General features: G+C 38.9%; 1 protein-coding gene across 1 annotated transcript in view; it reads left to right on the forward strand.

The window, feature by feature from the left end:
- Positions 1-17564, forward strand: part of LEMD1 (LEM domain containing 1) — a 39151-nt gene extending 21587 nt beyond the window's left edge. Inside the window, exons 7-8 of the mRNA XM_061183723.1 lie at positions 16390-16466; positions 17366-17564. Coding sequence (XP_061039706.1) covers positions 16390-16466; positions 17366-17564 — 276 coding nt within the window. The remainder of the gene's footprint in view (positions 1-16389; positions 16467-17365) is intronic.
- Positions 17565-19103: the final 1539 nt, after the last annotated feature.

Raw genomic sequence — 19103 nt, forward strand, 5'->3', positions numbered from 1 at the left:
ACACACATTTTCCTCTCATTTTAGTAGGTTTCTAGTGGAATACAAACCACTTTGAGATTTGGATTATGTCGATTTCTGGACACTTTTTCATACTCTGTGTGTTTTATCAAGTCACATATATGGCCCATTTGATTTGGTGATTAAGACCACCAGAAAGCCAAGTCATTATTTTTTTTTAATTGGGTTTTTTTTTCATCAGATAGACCCTAGACACAGCTTATGTTTCCACTGATGGAGGAGGGAGTTAAGCCAATGTGTATAACTCAGGCTCTAAGTCCCCTTCCCCCAAAGAGGAAAAAAATAGGGTTTGGGGGCAGTAGGGAGGCAAAATAATCTACAACATCGAGCTTGCATAAAGTGGGGTTTAAGTAGGGTGACCATATAATTTATCATCCCAAACAGGATGCTTTTGAGAATGAAAGGGGAGACTAACCAGAAGGGACTCTGGAATAACAGAAGTAAAACAGGACTGTCCTGGCAAAACAGGGCATATTGTCACCCTGGGTTTGGGAGTGGTTCCAAAGGGTGAAGTGTTTGGACATGCATGCTGGTTGCGGAGGACTGATGCAAGCAACACCCAGAGGGCAGCTGACCCTGGGAGGTGTGTGCTCCTGGCCCCATCTGTGTGTTTCCTTATTCTCTCCCAGACAGAGCATGCTGTTTCCTGCCAGAATCTCCGTTCATTCTGTTCTCCCATCCTGGAATGCCTTCTTTTTATCTTGCCACCTGTCCTATACTACATTCCACTAGGAGTTTCTCAAAATGGATTCTGTGGGTCTGGTTCTAGGAATCTGCCTTTTCAATCAACCCCTACTTCCACCCTCTGCCCAGGAGCTTTTGCTCTAGGCTGTAAACTTTTGAGAGTAAAAACCTATGTCTGAATCCTCTATGTTTAGTTCAATGCCAGGAATATGGGGGGAGAGGGAGTTACTCAGTCCCTGTTGACCAAACTGAAAGGAAACTTTATCCTACACTGATGTTGAAGATCTCGCTTTCTGACATCATACCTTGATGTATTCTCTTGAGAGACAATGCTTAGGTCATCACAAATTGATGACCATCCAGGGAATGGTTGTAACAGAGCTTCCACCCCTGGATCTCAGCCTGTGAGTTAACAACTATTTATTGGGTACGGGACGTTGTGCTAGACCTTCTTCAGGAAGAAAATAGGAGCAAAAGGAGCCGTAGTTTCTGTCCTGAAGAAATTTAAATAGAGCTCTGGAAACAAAGAATATGTGTATCAAAAATATGGACTCCAGAGTCTGACTACCTGGGTTCAAATCCCAGTTCTGCCACTAACTTTGACAAGACACTTGCCCTCTCTGTGTCTTAGTTTCGTCATCTATAAATACGGATAATAATAGTCTCAACTTCATAGAGTGTTGTGAGGATTAAGTAGAAATATGTAAAATAGAGTAGTGATGACATATAATAAGAGTTATATAAATACAATAAGTACTATTCTATCATTAATATTATTATTATATAAAAAGCATAATCTTTAATTATCTGCAATACAAAGCAATATATTTAGTGAAAAATAACATAATGGAAACTGAATCTTTAGTATTGAACTCCCAAGTGCCATAGAATGTGATTTACAGGTGCCTACAGATATATTTATATAGTTAAATATACAGATATAATTAAAGATTGTTCTCTGTGAGCACCCTGTGTTGAATGAGGCAGACCAAGCTTTTAAAAAAAGTCATATGTGCCCTCGCAGTATATAGGATTCCTTCTTCTCAATCTTAGGTTTAAATCCATCCCATGCCCCTTTAAACATTTTTTTGAATAATTTATTTTGAGATTAGTTCAAACTTAGGGAAAGTTGCAAGAATAGTACATAGAATTCCCATATCCCAGATAATCTAATTGTTACCTTTTACCACACTTTTTTTTTATTGAACTATAGTTGATTTACAATGTTGTGCTAGTTTCAGGTGTACAGCACAGTGATTCAGTTATACATATATATATATATTCTTTTTCAGCTTCTTTTCCCTTATAGGTTATTACAAAATAACTGAGTTATTGAGTATAGTTCCCTGTGCTATACACTAGGTCCTTAGTGTATGTGTGTTTGTGTGTGTGTGCGTGCATGCAGGTACCCTACCACTATGTCTTTCTGAACCACTGAGAGCAAACTGTAGACATGAAGCCCCTCAGCCTTCCAGCATGTATTCTGCTACCCCCAAAGTATACTTTCCCACATAACCACTGTATAACACTCCAAATAATGAAATTTACATTGATTCAATGCTAACATCCAATATTCAGACCCCATTCAGATTTCATCAACTGTTCCAATAATGTCTTTTGCTTTCTGGTCCAAGGCCAATCCAGGAACATGTGTTGCCTTTAGTTGTCAGGTCTTTTCAGTCTGGAACAACAGTGCCTCAGTCTTTCCCTGTCAAATGCCCTTGACTGTTTTAAAGAGTATAGGCCTTTCATTCTGCAGGTGATTTTTCTGATTTTTCTTTTGACTATTCATAGAGGCCATGCATCCAGGCAGGAATTCCTCAGAAATGATGCTGTGCTCTTCTCATTCTGTTCCACTGCTAGTAACGCCAGCCTTAATCACCTGGAAAAGTTGGTGTCTCTCAGATTCCTCCATAAAGCCATCATTTTCCCCTTTGGAACTGAACAGTATTTAGTGGGGAAATATTCTGAAATGACACCTCATCAAACCTTATCCATTAGCCCAGTACCCATAAGTGACTGCCTAATTCAACTTCCATCATCATGATGGCCCATTGGAAGTTTCTATTTCTATTATTTCTTCTAAATTTATTAGTTGGTATTCTATTGTGAGGAAGACTTTCCCTTCACCCTCATTTATTTATTTATTTGTTGGTTGATTGGTTGGTTGGTTTGTTCATATGTTCGTTCATTCATTCATTCATTCATACTAGTATGAGTTCATTGACTCTTCACTTCAGTGGTTGTACCTATTGATATGATTATTTATCCTAATGCTCAATTTGTCCCAGATTTGGCTAGTGGGAGCCCTGGCAGTCCAGGGGTGAAGACTCCACGCTTCCACTGCAGGGGGCGTGGGTTCAATCCCTGGTCAGGGAACTAAGATGCCACATGCCATGCGGCAAAAAAAAAAAAAAAAAGATGGATACTGTGTCCTTTTGACGTGTCTTCATCATTCCTTGAGGATTTCCTTAATTTCTGGCCCAACAAGATGTTTCAGACCCATCTTGTGCTTTTTCTGCCCCAGGAGCGCTGGTTCCTTTTACTGCAGGATATCAGTTCAGAAACCAAGATCTAGGCCTTCAGTGAGCTCCTGGTTGCTGGGGAGTTGTTGCTTCTCGGCCCTCTCAGCGGACAGAGCTAGAAAATAAATGTTTGTGTATATGTACACATACACATATGCATCTATCACTATTTTTATCTCTCTCTCTCTCTCTATATATATATATATTTTTTTTTTTTTTAATGAGCTGAAGGACATTATTGTAAATTTCTTTTATTTATTTATTTATTTATTTATGGCTGTGTTGGGTCTTCGTTTCTGTGCGAGGGCTTTCTCTAGTTGCGGCAAGTGGGGGCCACTCTTCATCGCAGTGCGCCGGCCTCTCACTATCGCGGCCTCTCGTGTTGCGGAGCACGGGCTCCAGACACACAGGCTCAGTAGTTGTGGCTCACGGGCCTAGTTGCTCCGCGGCATGTGGGATCTTCCCAGACCAGGGCTCGAACCCGTGTCCCCTGCATTGGCAGGCAGACTCTCAACCACTGCGCCACCAGGGAAGCCCTCTATATATATTTTTAAACCATGAGTCCATATTGACCTCCAATTACAATCCAGCGTTGCAGTGTTCTTTCTAACCTTTCTCCTTTCTGTGTTTGTAAGTCACTTCTCTGACAGTGAGAAACCTGCCTTCCATTATCCTCAGTATGTTTACATTTTTGCTCAATTTTCTAATTTTCTCAGTGTAACCAATCTCACAATCATAATAGCCTGCTCCTTCTCTGCATAGTCCCCATCATTTCCTTGACCCCTGGACATGCCAGCACCTCTATGTGGCCCTCCCTTTACTGTCCTCCTTGGACACAGGGCACACTAAAGCCTCCATGCTGTCGCCTCCCCTACTGCTCTTGTTCTTCAACCACCAGGCACCCCAAAGTCCCCTCCATATCCATAGCTCCCTACTCCATTTCACTGTCCTCCAGGCATGCTGACACCCTGAGTCCATGTCCCCTCTGCCACACTTCCAGTGCAGGACACACTGACATTCCAGGGAAGGAAAAGGAAGGGAAAGAAAGCTTCATGTCTCTTTTTCGTTTCCAGTTCTGAGATCTGTTTCATTGTCTTTGTGCCAGGACTTTAATAGGATTTTTACTCTCTGTGTCTCAGTTGCTATTGTTGCTGATAATATACCTTGTAGGCCTATAATTATCATGTGCAGGGCCTACCTCAAGTGCTGCAATCAGAAGGCCCAATGTACGAAGGGAATATACTACCATTAAGACTACCATTAAATGTGTGGTTTGAGTTGCATGTAAAGATTTTAGGAGACCTGATCAGGTTAAACATCTCTACAATAGTTTCTTAATTAATTGAAAAACATCCTTATTCCCAATAGTAGTTGTATATTACAGTTGGGTCAAAGTGAAGAGTAAATTACATATTCTATAACTACTTAATAAGCCCTTTGTTCTTACCTATGACATGTGCTAATGGGAACTAAATGCCATCCTTACAAGGAATGTAATTTAACATTCTTCTTGTAAAAATACTGACCTCCTGGTAGATATGCTTAAATATGCCTAATGATCAATATACCTTTATCTTATTGATTACATGCTGATTCTTTCTGTGTAGTAGAACCCAGTTTTGAAATACAAGAGCAGCAGGAAGAGATAGTGAAACCAAACTGTGATTACAATGATTCTAAGATGATAATAAAGGTAAACTTATTTATTTTCATAAAACCAAATTATGAGCAGTGGTGGTCTTTTTCTGTAGGAAAAATATGAATTTGTTTAGGAAACGCAGCTTTCCTTTCCCTTTCATCTAAGAATATAACCATACTGACTTTAGCTAATTTATAATTTGCATTATGAGTATAGATATATGTATCCATTTTAGGGAGAGGAACTTCCTGTTGTACCTCTCACATGAGGACCCCTGAGTTATTTTAATCTCTCGGGACTTGTTAGGGCTTTGTGAGCACCAGGCACTATTCCTCGCAATTAATGAGTCCAGGCATGATTTACTATAGATAATTATTGATTATGCAATTTACTATCGGAAAGGCTTCTTGGAGGAGGCTATATGGTTCATCTTATAGATGAGGAAACAAGCAGAGACAGCATATGACTTGCCCAAAGCACAGAGAGTTAGAAGAAAAATTGGAATAGAATTCCAGTCTCCCAGTTTCCATTCTATTGCCCTTTCCAGTATATCAAGCTGCCAAAGGGGTGGAAAAACACCAGGCACCTGAGTAGTGAAACAGCTCCCCCTAGTGTCTCTTTTTTTTATATCGCAGAAGGACTCCAGAACATCTGTTCACCCATGGAAGCAAAGGCTTTCTTTCTGATGATTGCTTTGCAAAGAAAGTCCTTGCGAGGCACTTGTTGGTGACCCTTCCATTCACACATTAAACCATGCTACAGAAATCATGAGAGTTAAAATGGGCTGACACATATGCATATGGGTACCTGGAATTTTCCCAAGTGGACAAAAAAAAATCTCAAACCTGAAAAACTTTTTTTGACATTTTATTATAACATATCTTACGCATCTAAAAATTTATAAAGAATCACATAATGAGTAGTTAGAGTCCCACTCCAGAGATTTATAAAAAAATCATTGCTAATTCAGTTGAAGACCCCAATGTATCCCTCCCTGATCATATTCCCTTCCTTCCTTTCCCCCAAGGTAACCACTGACCTCAGTTTTCTACTTTTCATTCTTTTCCTTTTCTTTACAGTATCCACAGACATTAGTTTCTCATGATTTTGGATTTTATTTAAATTATAACATAATGTAAGTATTCTTTGTAACTTTCCTTTATCATTCAGTATTATGTTGTGAGCTTCATCCCATATTTGTAGCTCTAGTTCATTCATTTTTACTGCTGTATACTTATTATGAAAATATATCTATCCATTCTTTATTTATTGGACATCTGGATCATTTCCAAGTTTTTCTAATACAAGCAATGCTGCTACAAACATTGTGACAAATGATCCATTGTGTAAATGTACAAGAAATCTTTTTCTGATTGAATGAATGATCTAGGAGTGGAACTGCTCCACTAGCAGTAGAATCAAAGGATATATCTCTCTTCAACTTAAGACAGCATGCTAAATTGCTCTGCAAAGAAGCTGCAACATTTTATGTTCCTACCAGCAATATATTAAGAGCTCCATTGTTCTAAATCTTCTTCAAAATTTAGTATTGCCAGATTTCATTTTTGTCAATGTAGTGGTTGGAAGATGGTAGTTCATTATGATTATAATTTGTATTTTTCTTATTATTAGTAAGTTGAGCATCTTTTCACGTGTTTGTTGGTCATTTGTGTTTTCTCATCCGTGAAATGCCTGTTCATTTCTCTTGCCCATTTTTCTATTGTTTACCCTTTTCTTGTTAATTTATAAGAGCTCTATATATTTTGGATACTAATCCTTTGTTAGTCATTAAGTGTAGAACATATCTTCTAGTAGCTTGGGATTTTTTGTGTGTGAGAAAAAGATTTTTTTGCAGTAGTCTTAGGTTCATAGCAAAATGGAGAGGAAGGTACAGAGATTTCCCATATAACCCCTGACCCCCACACATGCATAGCCTCTCCCATTACTAACATCCCCCACCAATGGGCTTATCTTTTCACTCTTTTCTTGGTGGCTTTTTTTTTTTTTTTTTTTTGCGTTGAGAGCCCAGAATCCTAACCACTAGGCCACCAGGGAACTCCCCCTAGGTGTCTTTTTTTTTTTTAATGTAATTTTAAAAAATGATTTCAAACTTACAGAAAGATTCCAACAAAAAGTTCCTGTGTGGCCTTAACCTAGGTTTACCAAGTCTTAACTTTTTACCCCATTTGTTTTGTAATTTTATCTATTATTTTTTTCTCAAACTAAATTGTAGACATCATGACCTTTTACTCCCTCCCCAAAACTTTAGTATGTATTTCCTTAGACTAAAGACATAAGGATATTCACAGTACAATGTCAGGAATCAGAAAATTTTTTAATTGAGATTAAATTCACATAACATAAAATTTACTGTTTTAAAATGAACACTTTAGTGGCATTTAGGACATTCATAATGCTGTGAAACTGCTACCTCTATCTAGTTTCAAAACATTTTCATCATCCCAAAATAAAACTCAGTACCCATTAAGCAGTTATTCCCCAATTCCCTTCTGGCAACTACTAATCTACTTTCTATTTCAATGAGTTTACTTTTGGATTTTTCATTTGAATGGAATCATTAAGTAAGTGATGTTTTATGACTGACTTCTTTCACTTAGCTTAAGGTTTTCAAGGTTCATCCATGTTGCAGCATGTATCTGTATCTTTTTATGACTAACAGTTCATTGTATGGATGTACCACAATTTGCTATTCATTCATTCATTGATGGACATGTGGATTCTTTCCACCTCTTGGATATTGGGAATAGTGCTACCTTGAACATTCACATACAAATATTTGAGTACGTGTTTTCAGTTCTTTTGGATATATACCTAGGAGTGGAATTGCTAGGTCTTATGGTAGTTCTATGTTTAACTTTTTTAGTAATGGCTAGTTGTTTTCCACAGTGGCTGCAGCATTTTACATTCCTACTACCTATATATGAGGATTCTAATTTCTCATATCCTTGCCAACACTTCTTATTCCACTCCAACTTTTTTTTAAAAGCCAGCCTGGTGGGTGTAAAGTAGTATCTCATTGTGGTTTTGATTTGCATTTCCTTAATGATTAATGATGTTGAACATCTTTTCATGTGCTTATTCCCCTTTTGTATATGTTCTTTGGAGAAATGTCTATTCAAGCCATATGCCTATATTTTAACAAGTTAGTTTGTCTTTTTGTTGTTGAGTTGTAAGAGTTCTTTATATATTCTGAATACTAGACTGTTATCAGATACATGATTTGCCAATATTTTTTTTCCCATTCTGTATGTTGCCTTTCTTGATGATGTCCTTTGAGATCACAAAAGTTTTCAGAAGTTTGTCTATGACAAGTCTTGGCATAGATTTCTTTAGGTTTATCCTGTTTGGAATTCATTCAGCTTCTTGAATCTGTAGATTACTGCTTTTTGCCAAATTTGGAACATTGTCAGCCATTATTTCTCCAAATACCTTTTTTAGCCTGACCATCTTCCTCTGATTTAGGGACTCTGATTATATACGTGTTAGATCTTCTAATCCCTTAAGACTCTGAGACTCTGTTTTTGTTTTGTTTTTAGTCTATTTTCTCTCTCTTGTTTGGTTTGGATTATTTATATACGTCTATCTCCAAGTACATTGATTCTTTCCTCTGTTTTCTACATTCTGCTGTCAAGCCCATCTAAATAAATTTTTTATTTTGGTTGTTGAATTTTTTTCAATTCTAAAATTTACATTTGGTTTTTCTGTATATATTGTACTATCTGCAGAGAATTAATATTTTTCATTTGTTTCAAACATGTCTCATATCGTTCCTTGAAACATTTTATGATGGTTGCTCTAAAATCCTGGTCAGATGATTTGAATATTTTTGTCATCTTGGTGTTGGCATCTGTTATTGTTTTTTCTCACTTGAGTTATGAGACTCCAGATCTTATCTAAATCTTTTGCTTTAGCTGACCTCCTCATACTCCACACTGGTGGGGAAGAGGGGTGCCAACTCTTTGCTCTCATGTGGGGGTAGAAGTCCAGTTCCCCCACTGGGCCTCCACTGATGCCCTGGTGTGTGTATGTGTGCCTTATTATTGCTGGGATGCTGCAGGGGCTCCCACGTGGCCTCCACTGACACCACCCAGCTGGGGAGGGGGCTTCTGACACATGGAAGTGGAAATCCAAGCTTCCCATGTGCCTTTATGTTGGGAGTGGAGTGTGCCATTTGGCTGAAGTAGAGCAGTTACTGTCAAAAAGTTTTCTGTCTTGCTAGGCTGCTCCTTTTCCCTTTCTTTGTCCTTTGGCTTTTGTGGGGCTTTTTTGTCTGAACCCATTGATGTTTCCAGGTTACGGCTTCTCCAGCACCCAGTCCAGGGTTTGTGAGGTAAAAAGAAAACTCAGAGCACTCACCACATGTCATTCCTCGGGTCCCAAGGTCCCTAGCCCATCTGCTTCTCTCCATCTTTCAGAGTCTTTTTATGTCTGCTTTGTATATAACATCCAGGTTTTTGGCTGTACTTAGCAGAAGAAACTGGGAGAAGCACATCTATCCCATCTTGTTCCCAAAACCATTTTTGAGCAGTCTGTCCTTTCTCTTCTTAGCTGCAGTGTTAACTCTTGTCATATATCAAATTTCTATACATACATGGGTGTTTTAAAATGTACATAGGATTTGTTTTAATCAAGTATGGTAAGGTGATAGACATGGAGACAACTGCCTTTGAAAGAAGAGTTTATTACCTACAGTTCCCAAGAGGAACAGGCAGATCATGCCATGCAGAGCCACATGGGGAAGTATCAGGGTCAGGCAGGAAGCAGGAGTGAAAGAAAGCATGGGCTCATGCCTTTAGTGTGATGTTTGCAGGAAGGAGTGGGTCAAGCCAGGTAAACATTTTAGGATTAGCTAGTTTGAATAATTTTAGTGGGCTCTGGGCTATAAGTGTGGTCCCTAGTTGTCCAATATCTGGCCAACTAGGAGAAATAACGGCTTGGTGTGTGAGAGTTAGGTAGGAAGGTGTTTGGGGTATGCGTTTTGGATTGGTTGGTTTGCATATGAAAGGCTTGTTTTACTATCTTTAGGAATTAGCTAGCCCTTTGAGAGGCAGTTTTTCAAGGATTAGCAAGGCCCCAAGATGCCAAAGCATCATAAAATACAGAAAATAAAAACTATGATTAATACAATGGGGTCTCTACTCTGATTAATTCATCTAGCCTGTGCTGAGAGCAGAATGTCTTAATTCCTATAGCAACCCTTCCCCCACCTTGTCGTTGTTTTTAAATGGTGTCTTTATTTTACTTGTCCCTTTGTTCTTCCATATAAATTTTAGAATGTTTATCAAGTTCCATAAAAAATTCAGATTGGAATTTTGATTGACATTTTATTGACTTTATAAATTAATTTGGAAAGAGCTGGCTTTTCATTCTGTTGAGTCTTCCTGTTCATGTTCTTTACGTTTATTGAAATTTTCTTTAATGTCCTTCAGTAAGATTTTATTATTTTCTCAGTGAAGGTCAGGTTCATCTTTTGTTAGCTTTATTAGGTAGCTTTGTTAGGTAGGCTTTTAAATTTTGTTGCTATTGGGAATAGTATCTTTTTAAAATTATGTTTTAAATGGTTTGTTGCTAATAAATAGAAATGCAGTTGATTTTGTATATTGATCTTCTAAAAATGAACTCTTTGCAATTACAATAATTTTTCTGTAGATTCTTTTTAGTCCAGTTTGATTACCTTTAATTTCTTTTTGTTTTACTGTGCTGGCTAAGATCTCTTTATTGCAATATTAAATCAGAGGGATAATAGTAGGAATTCTTTCCTTGGTTCTTATTCTAAAGAAAATGCTTTTAATATTTTCCCTTTGAGCATGATGTGAGTATGATATTTGGTATAGGTGTTAAAGACACCTTTTATCAGGTTAAGGAAGTTCCCGTTCTATTCCTGGTTTGCTAGAGGATTTTTTTCAAAATCAGAAATGAAAATGATCACAAGGTTTTTAACCTTTCTTTTGTTAATGTGATGCAGATTATTTTAAAAGGCTTTAAATTAATTCAAAATCATTACTTAGGTTAAAAGAACACAATGTTTTAGATGAGAGTTTTATTAAATCGAGGTTGAGGTAAAAACAGTGAAGTAAGGGTCTGAAATTATTGTAAAATCTTTTATTAACTTAATCATTTTAGTCAATAAAGGGATTTGGGCTAACTCAATTTTAAACCGTTCTAAATCAAAAGGTGTTTTCTGCCTGTAATCAGGGTTGCAACTGCCAGTTTGCCAAGTCATCGGTAAAAATATCTGGTAGTGAAATAAAGTAATTGGAAAATGTAACACATTTTAGTTAGGAGAGAATTTCATTCCCACCCCCTGGAGCTTCACTGCTCCTGACTGCCCAGAATCCAACAGTAAGAAGTCCTGGAAGAATAAGAGAAAGGAAGGGTGGGAAACCCCTGCAGCACCCCTTTGATTGCCTGTAATTGTAAGTATCAGCCTAGGACATTTCTGGCTAGGTTTGGGTCTACAGTGTAAAATATACTTCTCGTGGATATGCAAACAAACTTGTATTTCTTTATGGGCAAATATGAATGGCTTTAGTCAAGGTAGATTATTTTTCAAAAACCAAATATATTTTCAGATGAGTAATGATTTAATGAGAATACAAACTGATTATTATTCTTTCTGGCTCTGGATATCAGCCCAATGTTTTGTAGTTAACCGTAATACAGTATGACATAATAGTTCATACACAATCCACTTTCAGATTCAATATGATATACATAAGTAGGCCAGAATTAGCACAGAATAGTCTACCTGGAAAAATCTTATTAAAAAGCCAATTTCCGAAATATTTAAGAAGAGATCTGGCTGCAAGTGTTACTTCTACAAGAAATTAATTGATGATTAGATAATTTATCAACGAACAAAAACAGTTTTTAGAAATATGTTTTGATATATTTGTAATGATAAATTTCCCCAATAGAAAGATTCCAAAACAAAACCCTCAAAACATAGACGTTGAAGCCAGAATATCTGGATTTAAATTGCAGCTATTCCTTTCACTAATTGTGTAATCTGGGGCAAATAATTTAGCTCCGTTAAGTCTCTCTTTCCTCATCTATAAAATGGTGATGATTAGCTCTTAGAGTTGTTAGAAAGATCAACTGAATTGAGGCATGTTCAATGCCCAAGATGTTAAACATTCAGGCATGGTATTTCTAACTCCCTTCTAGTAAAGCAACACCATCATCCTGCAGTACGGCATGGTATGAGGGGGAGGGACTCCGAGGCTGCACAGCCTGGGTTGACTCTTGGCTCCACCATCTCACCAGCTGTGTGACCATGGGCACACTACTTAAACTCTCCATGCCTCAGTTTTCTCATCTGTAAGATGGGCATTATAAAAGCATCTTCCTCATAGGGTGGTAGGATTAAGTGAGTTTATTTATGTAAAATGCTTAGAGTGGGGCCTGACACCCAGGAAATGCTATTTAAGTGTTAGCTAGTATTGTAGTGAGACACTCATGGTTTATTGTACTGGTATACCTAGAACTATCACATTTATAACTACAGCTGATCAGTAATAGGTGGATGGGTATACTTTTCTTTTTTTTCTTTTTTTTTATAAATTTATTTATTTTATTTATTTATTTTTGGTTGTGTTGGGTCTTCTTTGCTGGGCGCGGGCTTTCTCTAGTTGCGGCGAGCAGGGGCTACTCTCCGTTGCGGTGCATGGGCTTCTCATTGCGGTGGCTTCTCTTGTTGCGGAGCACGGGCTCTAGGCACGCGGGCTTCAGTAGTTGTGGCACGCGGGCTTCAGTAGTTGTGGCTCGCGGGCTCTAGAGCGCAGGCTCAGTAGTTGTGGCGCACGGGCTTAGCTGCTCCGCGGCATGTGGGATCTTCCCGGACCAGGGCTCGAACCCGTGTCCCCTGCATTGGCAGGAGGATTCTTAACCACTGCGCCACCAAGGAAGCCCTACTTTTCTGACTTGAATGCCAGGGATGTCCTGAAGAGAGTGGAGCAGTAAAGGAGGCCACACATTCCCTTGCTCTCTGCTGTGAATGCTTTGCAAAAACAGCTGTGTTTGTAGAATCTAGCTCTGAGCATGGGGAGAAAGGAGCTGAAATATTCCATTTCCCCATGGGTGCCATTTGCCCTCACTAAGCCACTGCTTTAATGAACACCAATATTTTTTAGTTCCATTGTAAATGGTGTTTATAGTGAAAATCATATTACAACAACATTAAAGGACTTGTTTAAAGATGAAAAATAAATCAGCTACAAATATGCCACCTGACACAAAAACTGATTTAGTTTTTTCTGATTTAATTTTTTTCTCTCTAGGTTTTGTTTATGTGCATGTGCAGTATGTATTTACACAGTTGCCATCACTGCGTACATACAATTTTATACTGTTTACTGTGTTTAACATTAATCGATAACTTTTCCCTGTTATATAGTCATTATAATTATTATTATTATTGATGGCTGCAGAGTCATGTTGATAGGCCATAATTACTCTTTTTTTGAAAATCAAAATGTCTACCTTTTACATACTGTAGGAGAACTCTAGGTATGTTAGTAAGGGCAATAAATTATAGAAGAAAAGGAAATCAAAGACCTATACCTCCTTATGGCAGGAGGAAAGAGAGGGAGTATCTGATTGCCTAAGAGCTGTGAAATCCTATAATTTGATTTTGCAACAGATTTCTATCCTAATGCTTTACTTAACATATCTATTTTTAAATTTAAGAGAATTAAAAAGAAGTTGCATGTGACAGGTACGTGGAGGTTCATTTTACTACTGTCTACTTTTGTATATGTTTGAAACTTTCTGTAATTAAAAAGGTTAAGAAAAGAATGTGCTTATAAAGGATTTTTCCGACACCCTTGGAAATCATTTGGAGTGTCTCTTCGTGAGCAGACCCCCCCCCACAGCCCACGCACATGGGAAGTTTCAAAGTCTCTCTACCTCAAGAGTCTTTGCTTCCTTCTTCCAGGAAACTGATATAGTGTATGTGCAGAGATGTCCATGCTGGGAACAGTGCTCCCTCAGATGTGGCGCTCTTGTGCCTGGCACAGCTCCCACCATCTGCAGAGACCCTGCCCGGGTATCACTAAACCACTGTTGAGAACATCTTCTTTAAGAGGGTGGGGCAGGGAGTAGAGGGGAAGGGGTGGAGGCGGTAGCTGACTCGTCATTGGTGGCCTAGGCTGGGAAGGGGTGACCCATAGTAAATGGTCGTAGAGCAGGCCATGCCCTCTCTACCCCACCTTGGGCTGAGACCATCACACCTGCTGATACAACACACCCTGGAGGTGATTGTCCAGACTCATTAGAGTTACGTGCTTTTTTGGGGTGTCCTGATGACACACTTGCTAAGACCAGGGCTCTCCTTTCTCCTGGTAACTCTGTGACTCACGTGAATGCTCAGGTGCCCCCTGTCCTGTCCTACCCTCCATCACACCCTAGTCAGTCTTTCTCAATATTGCTGTCAGAACATCTCCTTTTGGGACTTCCCTGGTGGTCCAGTGGTTAAGAATCCGCCTTTCAATGCAGGGAACGCGGGTTAAGAATCCGCCTTCCAATGCAGGGCACGCGGGTTCAATCCCTGGTCAGGGAACTAAGATTCCACATGCTGACGCAACTAAGCCCGTGTGCTGCAACTACTGAGCCCAGGCCCTCTGGAGCCCGCACACCACAACTAGAGAGAACCCCTCGCACTGCAACAAAAGATCCCACGTGCCGCAACTAAGACCCGACGCAACCAAAAATAAATAAATAAATAAAAATATTTTTTTAAATTACATTAAAAAAAAAAAAGAATGTCTCCTTTTGATTTTCCTTCTGGTTCTTGTTCTACGCTGGTGTCGGTCAGTCCTTTCCCTGTCTGAGGCAAGTCCCATCTTGCTCCAGTATATCTGGGAGTTCTTGGTGCCTGACTCCTTGGCCCTCAGCCTCTGGCAGTATCATGAGGCCTCTGGCAGCATGGCAGGTGTCAGAGGCTCCTGTTGTGTTCAGGGGTCCTGAGCCCCTGGGAGGGGGGCAAGTATCTACACCCAGTGGTAGATATTATGGGTTGATTAAAGAGAAATGGAAAATCAAACCATCATGTTGTACACTTTAAATTTATACAGTGACGTGTGTCAATTACTTCAATAAAACAGGGGGAAAAAGAGAAATAGAAAACAGCTCTGTGAGATCCAACAGATGGTCTGATTGGAGAGAAGGAAGTCAGTGCAGAATACTTACAAAATCCCCATGCTCAATGGTCAGCTGTTTAGGACAGGGATGGTGTGGTGGTCCCTTCAGAAATTCTCACTGCCAGCATGGGGACTGGTACTCAGCAGCACAGTACAAATGTTTGTTGAATGAATAAATAAAACTTCAGGTCAATAAAGTCAGGTACAGAACATGTATATGAGCGCCAAAGAAATATAGACCAGATGAGTGATCTGAGTGGATCGAGTAATAAAGAAGACTTCTTGTAGGAGGGAAATTATTTTTAGAAACTGAAGGGTAGAGGGGAGTCTAGTGTAGAGTTCCACTGATAATACTGTATGACCTTAGACAAGTTACTGAACCTTTCTGTGCCTCAAACTTATCATCTTCAAAATGGAGCAACGAGAGTGCCTACCAGATGGGGGCAGCGTGGTCTAGGAGGCTCAGTGAATTCATGGGAAATGGGACCTGGAACTTGATAAACAGCAGTCAGCAACATCATCTGATACCACATCTTCACATTCTTAGGGGTCACCCTGGACAATGCAGACATTTGAGGATGATAAGGTCTGAATCTTATATAATGAATGGACCGTCAAGGAAAACCAGACATATGAGGAGAAACAGCAACATGAAATTAATAACAATTATCATTATCACAATCATTATGACTAATGTTTATTGAATGCTTTCTATGTGCCAGGAGATGTTTTCATCACTTCGCGTATATTAAGTCATTTAATCTTTACAACTCTATTTCACAGGGAGGAAACAAAGGCCTAAAGAGCTATACCTTTTCACTTTACTGAAAAAAATACCATCATGAAAGAAATCTGGGGGAAAAGGAAAAAAGAAAAACGCCACGACTGTCTTTCCTTCTACCCCTCTTACAGAACATTTTCACTTTCCTAAATTATTTTCTAGTCCTCGTTCATCGCCAACTTGTTTTTTAAAATAACTTTATTCTTTATATAAAAATGGCGCAGGCTCATAAAAAAAGTTCCAAGCAATAAAAAAGTACAAATAAGAGAGCAAAAGAAAGAGTTGATATTTAAGAACAGAATGCTGCTGGCATCATGTGACCCTCGTCACTGGCATGTCTATTGTGTGTGAATCATTGAAGTAAAATATTACTCTGCGGAACTTGGATGTTTTTACTAATTACTGAATAAAGGAAGGCAAAGTTAAAGTCTGTGTTATGAAGTACTAAACAACCTGATATACCAAAAACTTATCACTTCTCAGAGTATATGACTTTTTCTAGGAAAAAAAAGATTCTTTGTACAAAACATCGGAAACAATAAATTCTTCTTGATATATATATATATTTTTTTGATTCATTAGAGACCCAAGGCTTCCACCAGTAAACCAAAAGCCCTAGAAGGCTTCTGCCTGGATTCTAAGCGTTCTGAGGGAAGAAGGTAATGCTTTTCTTAACATATGAGGAGAAATTATTGTCTTATGTAACTCCAGGAAAAAAATTCATTTTTCAGATTTCCGTGAAGGGTTTGAGTCTGTAAAGAATGTGTTGAGAAAGAAGAAAGATTGGTGATATCTCACAATTTCGAAGCCGAAGGGGCCTTACATACTGTCCAGTTCACCACCCATGTTTAGAGATAAGGAAACAGGCCAGAGAGGCTGAGGAGGATGCCATAAATCACGGTGAGCTGAGACCAGATCCCAAGTTTCTTGATTTGTAGTCATTTAGAGACATTTATTCCTATTTGTGGGAAAGGGAAAAGAGAAGAAAAAAAAAAAAGAGCAAGTAGTTGAAATAAGTGCTCAAGACAGGACATTTTATGGGTCAGAGAGTAAAGCCTTCTGGAAAGTTCCCTTACTTCTGAATAAACTTTCGCCGATTTCCAGGATTTGACTGGCAGATCAGAAATTACCCTCTTGCCCTTTTAAATGCAAAATAAGCAGATTTCAAAAGTAGTTACCATCTCCACCCTGAAAGGCAGTGCTTATACCTGTGGAGAGAGAAGGAAGAGGGCCAGTGTACTGATGCCCCCCCATCAGCTTGTACCCATCCCCACTGGGGACCAGGGGATCTGTAAGTCCCTAAGCTGGCCTTGCACCAGCATTGAAAGACGTTACACAGTGGGTGATAAATAAATGCTCTGTGGGATTTTGGAGATCTCACATCCTGGTGATACCCTGTTAGCATTACTCATTGAAATTAGCACAGGTTTTTAAATGAGTGGCGCTCTTCCCTAAAGCCCCACCGTGGTTACCCCCTTGGGCCCAAAGGCCCACAGATTTTAAGGGGTGCTCAAGTAGCAGTTGTACACAACCCTAAGAGCCACTACTGTTTTCACAGGTGTGCTGCGGGAGCATCAAACATCAGATTCAAATCATGGAATAACATCAGAGAGAACGCGTGCTGCATAGTGAACAGGAGAGCTGGGAGCAGGAATATAGAAACGTTTCCAGTAGGCTTGAAACTTGCTGTGTTTGGCATCTTCATCATTGTGATATTTGTCTACATAACTGTGGAAAGGAAGCCACTCTTTGTTTAAGTGCTTTAGAAGCAGAGCGATGAGCGCGTGGCTGAGAACTGCTCCAAGCCCTCTTTCTTCAGGAAAGAAGAGAGGCTACTCTTAAGGGGGCGGGCCCAGCCCCATAGCCAGGTAGTCTTCCCTTGCACTGTGTTGCTCTCAAGGATCTGTAGCCAGGCTCAGACAGGTAGAAGCAATGAGGGAGAGAACAAGGCACTTGTGTCAAAGGGCTTGATGGTAGGAAATTCCCCGAGTCAGGTTGGCTACCATTAAAGGTACTTTCATGTTTGTGCAGACCTCTAGAAAGGAAACTGTGCCTGGAGTTTTTCTCTTTAACTATGGCAATAAGCCATGGATCACATTTTATTCACTCGTCAGATTGTACAGTCAATTATGGGAAAGGCCACAACAGGTAATTAACAAAAAAGGAATTGTCTGGTTTGGCAAACATGAAGAACTAGCCAACATCACCAGTAATGAAAGGAAAACCACTTAGAACAAGATCACATATTCGCCATTGAAACTTAGCAAGGTTTGAAAAAATTAAGGCCTGGTGAGGGGGTGTAATGATCATGGCCCCTGGGAGCAGGTAGAGCTGAGTAGGCACCTGAGCTCCTCTGTTTATTGGCTTTGTGACCTTGGGTGAATTAGTTTCTTCTCTGAGCTTCAGTTCAACTTCTGAAAATAGGGATAAAATAGACCTCTTAGGGTGATGAAGAATTTGAAGAAATGATATGCATATAAAGTACTTAGTGTGGTCCACACCTGACTGGTAGTAAACCCTCAATAAATGCTCAATAAATGCTTAAGCAATGTTACACTTTGGCATAATATTTTGGCTTCTGGGAGGAGCTAATTCTAGATACAGAGAAGTCTTAGGTACCAGGAAGTTGACTGTAGCAATTTTCGTGGCAGCCAAAATGTAGAACCAATCCAAATATCCAACAATAGGGGAATGCTTTAATAAGTTGAAGTATAGCCTCTTGATAGATGACTATGCAAGAATTAAAAATATTAGTTTATCATGACAGAAAATGCTTATATAAAAAATTTTATAGCAGCTTTATTGAGATGTAATTTACATGCCATACAATTCATCTAAAGTGTACAATTCAGTGATTTTTAGAATATTCATAGGGTTGTACAACCACCACCACAATCAATTTTAGAATATTTTCATCACAACTAAAATGCTTTTTTTTAATGGTAAGCAAAAAAGGACAGAAATTTGTTACTACTGTATTATCGCAACTATACAAACAACACTGGAAGAAAATATGTCAAAATGTTAACAGTACTTCAATGATGGGACTCTGATTTTCTTTTCCTTATTTCTATTTTTCCATGTTTTTAAAGATTTCTATAAGCAGGGTGTGTTAATTTGCTAATGTGAGGAAATTTTAATTTTAACAAATTGTATACCATATTACAGTTTGGCTGCAGGGAACGTAAAAACTCTGGGAAAACTGGCTTAAACAAACAGGGATTTATTTTTATCTCATAAAAAGAAATTTGGTGTTTAAGCATATAATATTGTTAAAAATAACTAAATATAATATG

The sequence above is a fragment of the Eubalaena glacialis genome, chromosome 3, assembly GCF_028564815.1.
Source record: "Eubalaena glacialis isolate mEubGla1 chromosome 3, mEubGla1.1.hap2.+ XY, whole genome shotgun sequence".
NCBI lineage: Eukaryota > Metazoa > Chordata > Mammalia > Artiodactyla > Balaenidae > Eubalaena > Eubalaena glacialis.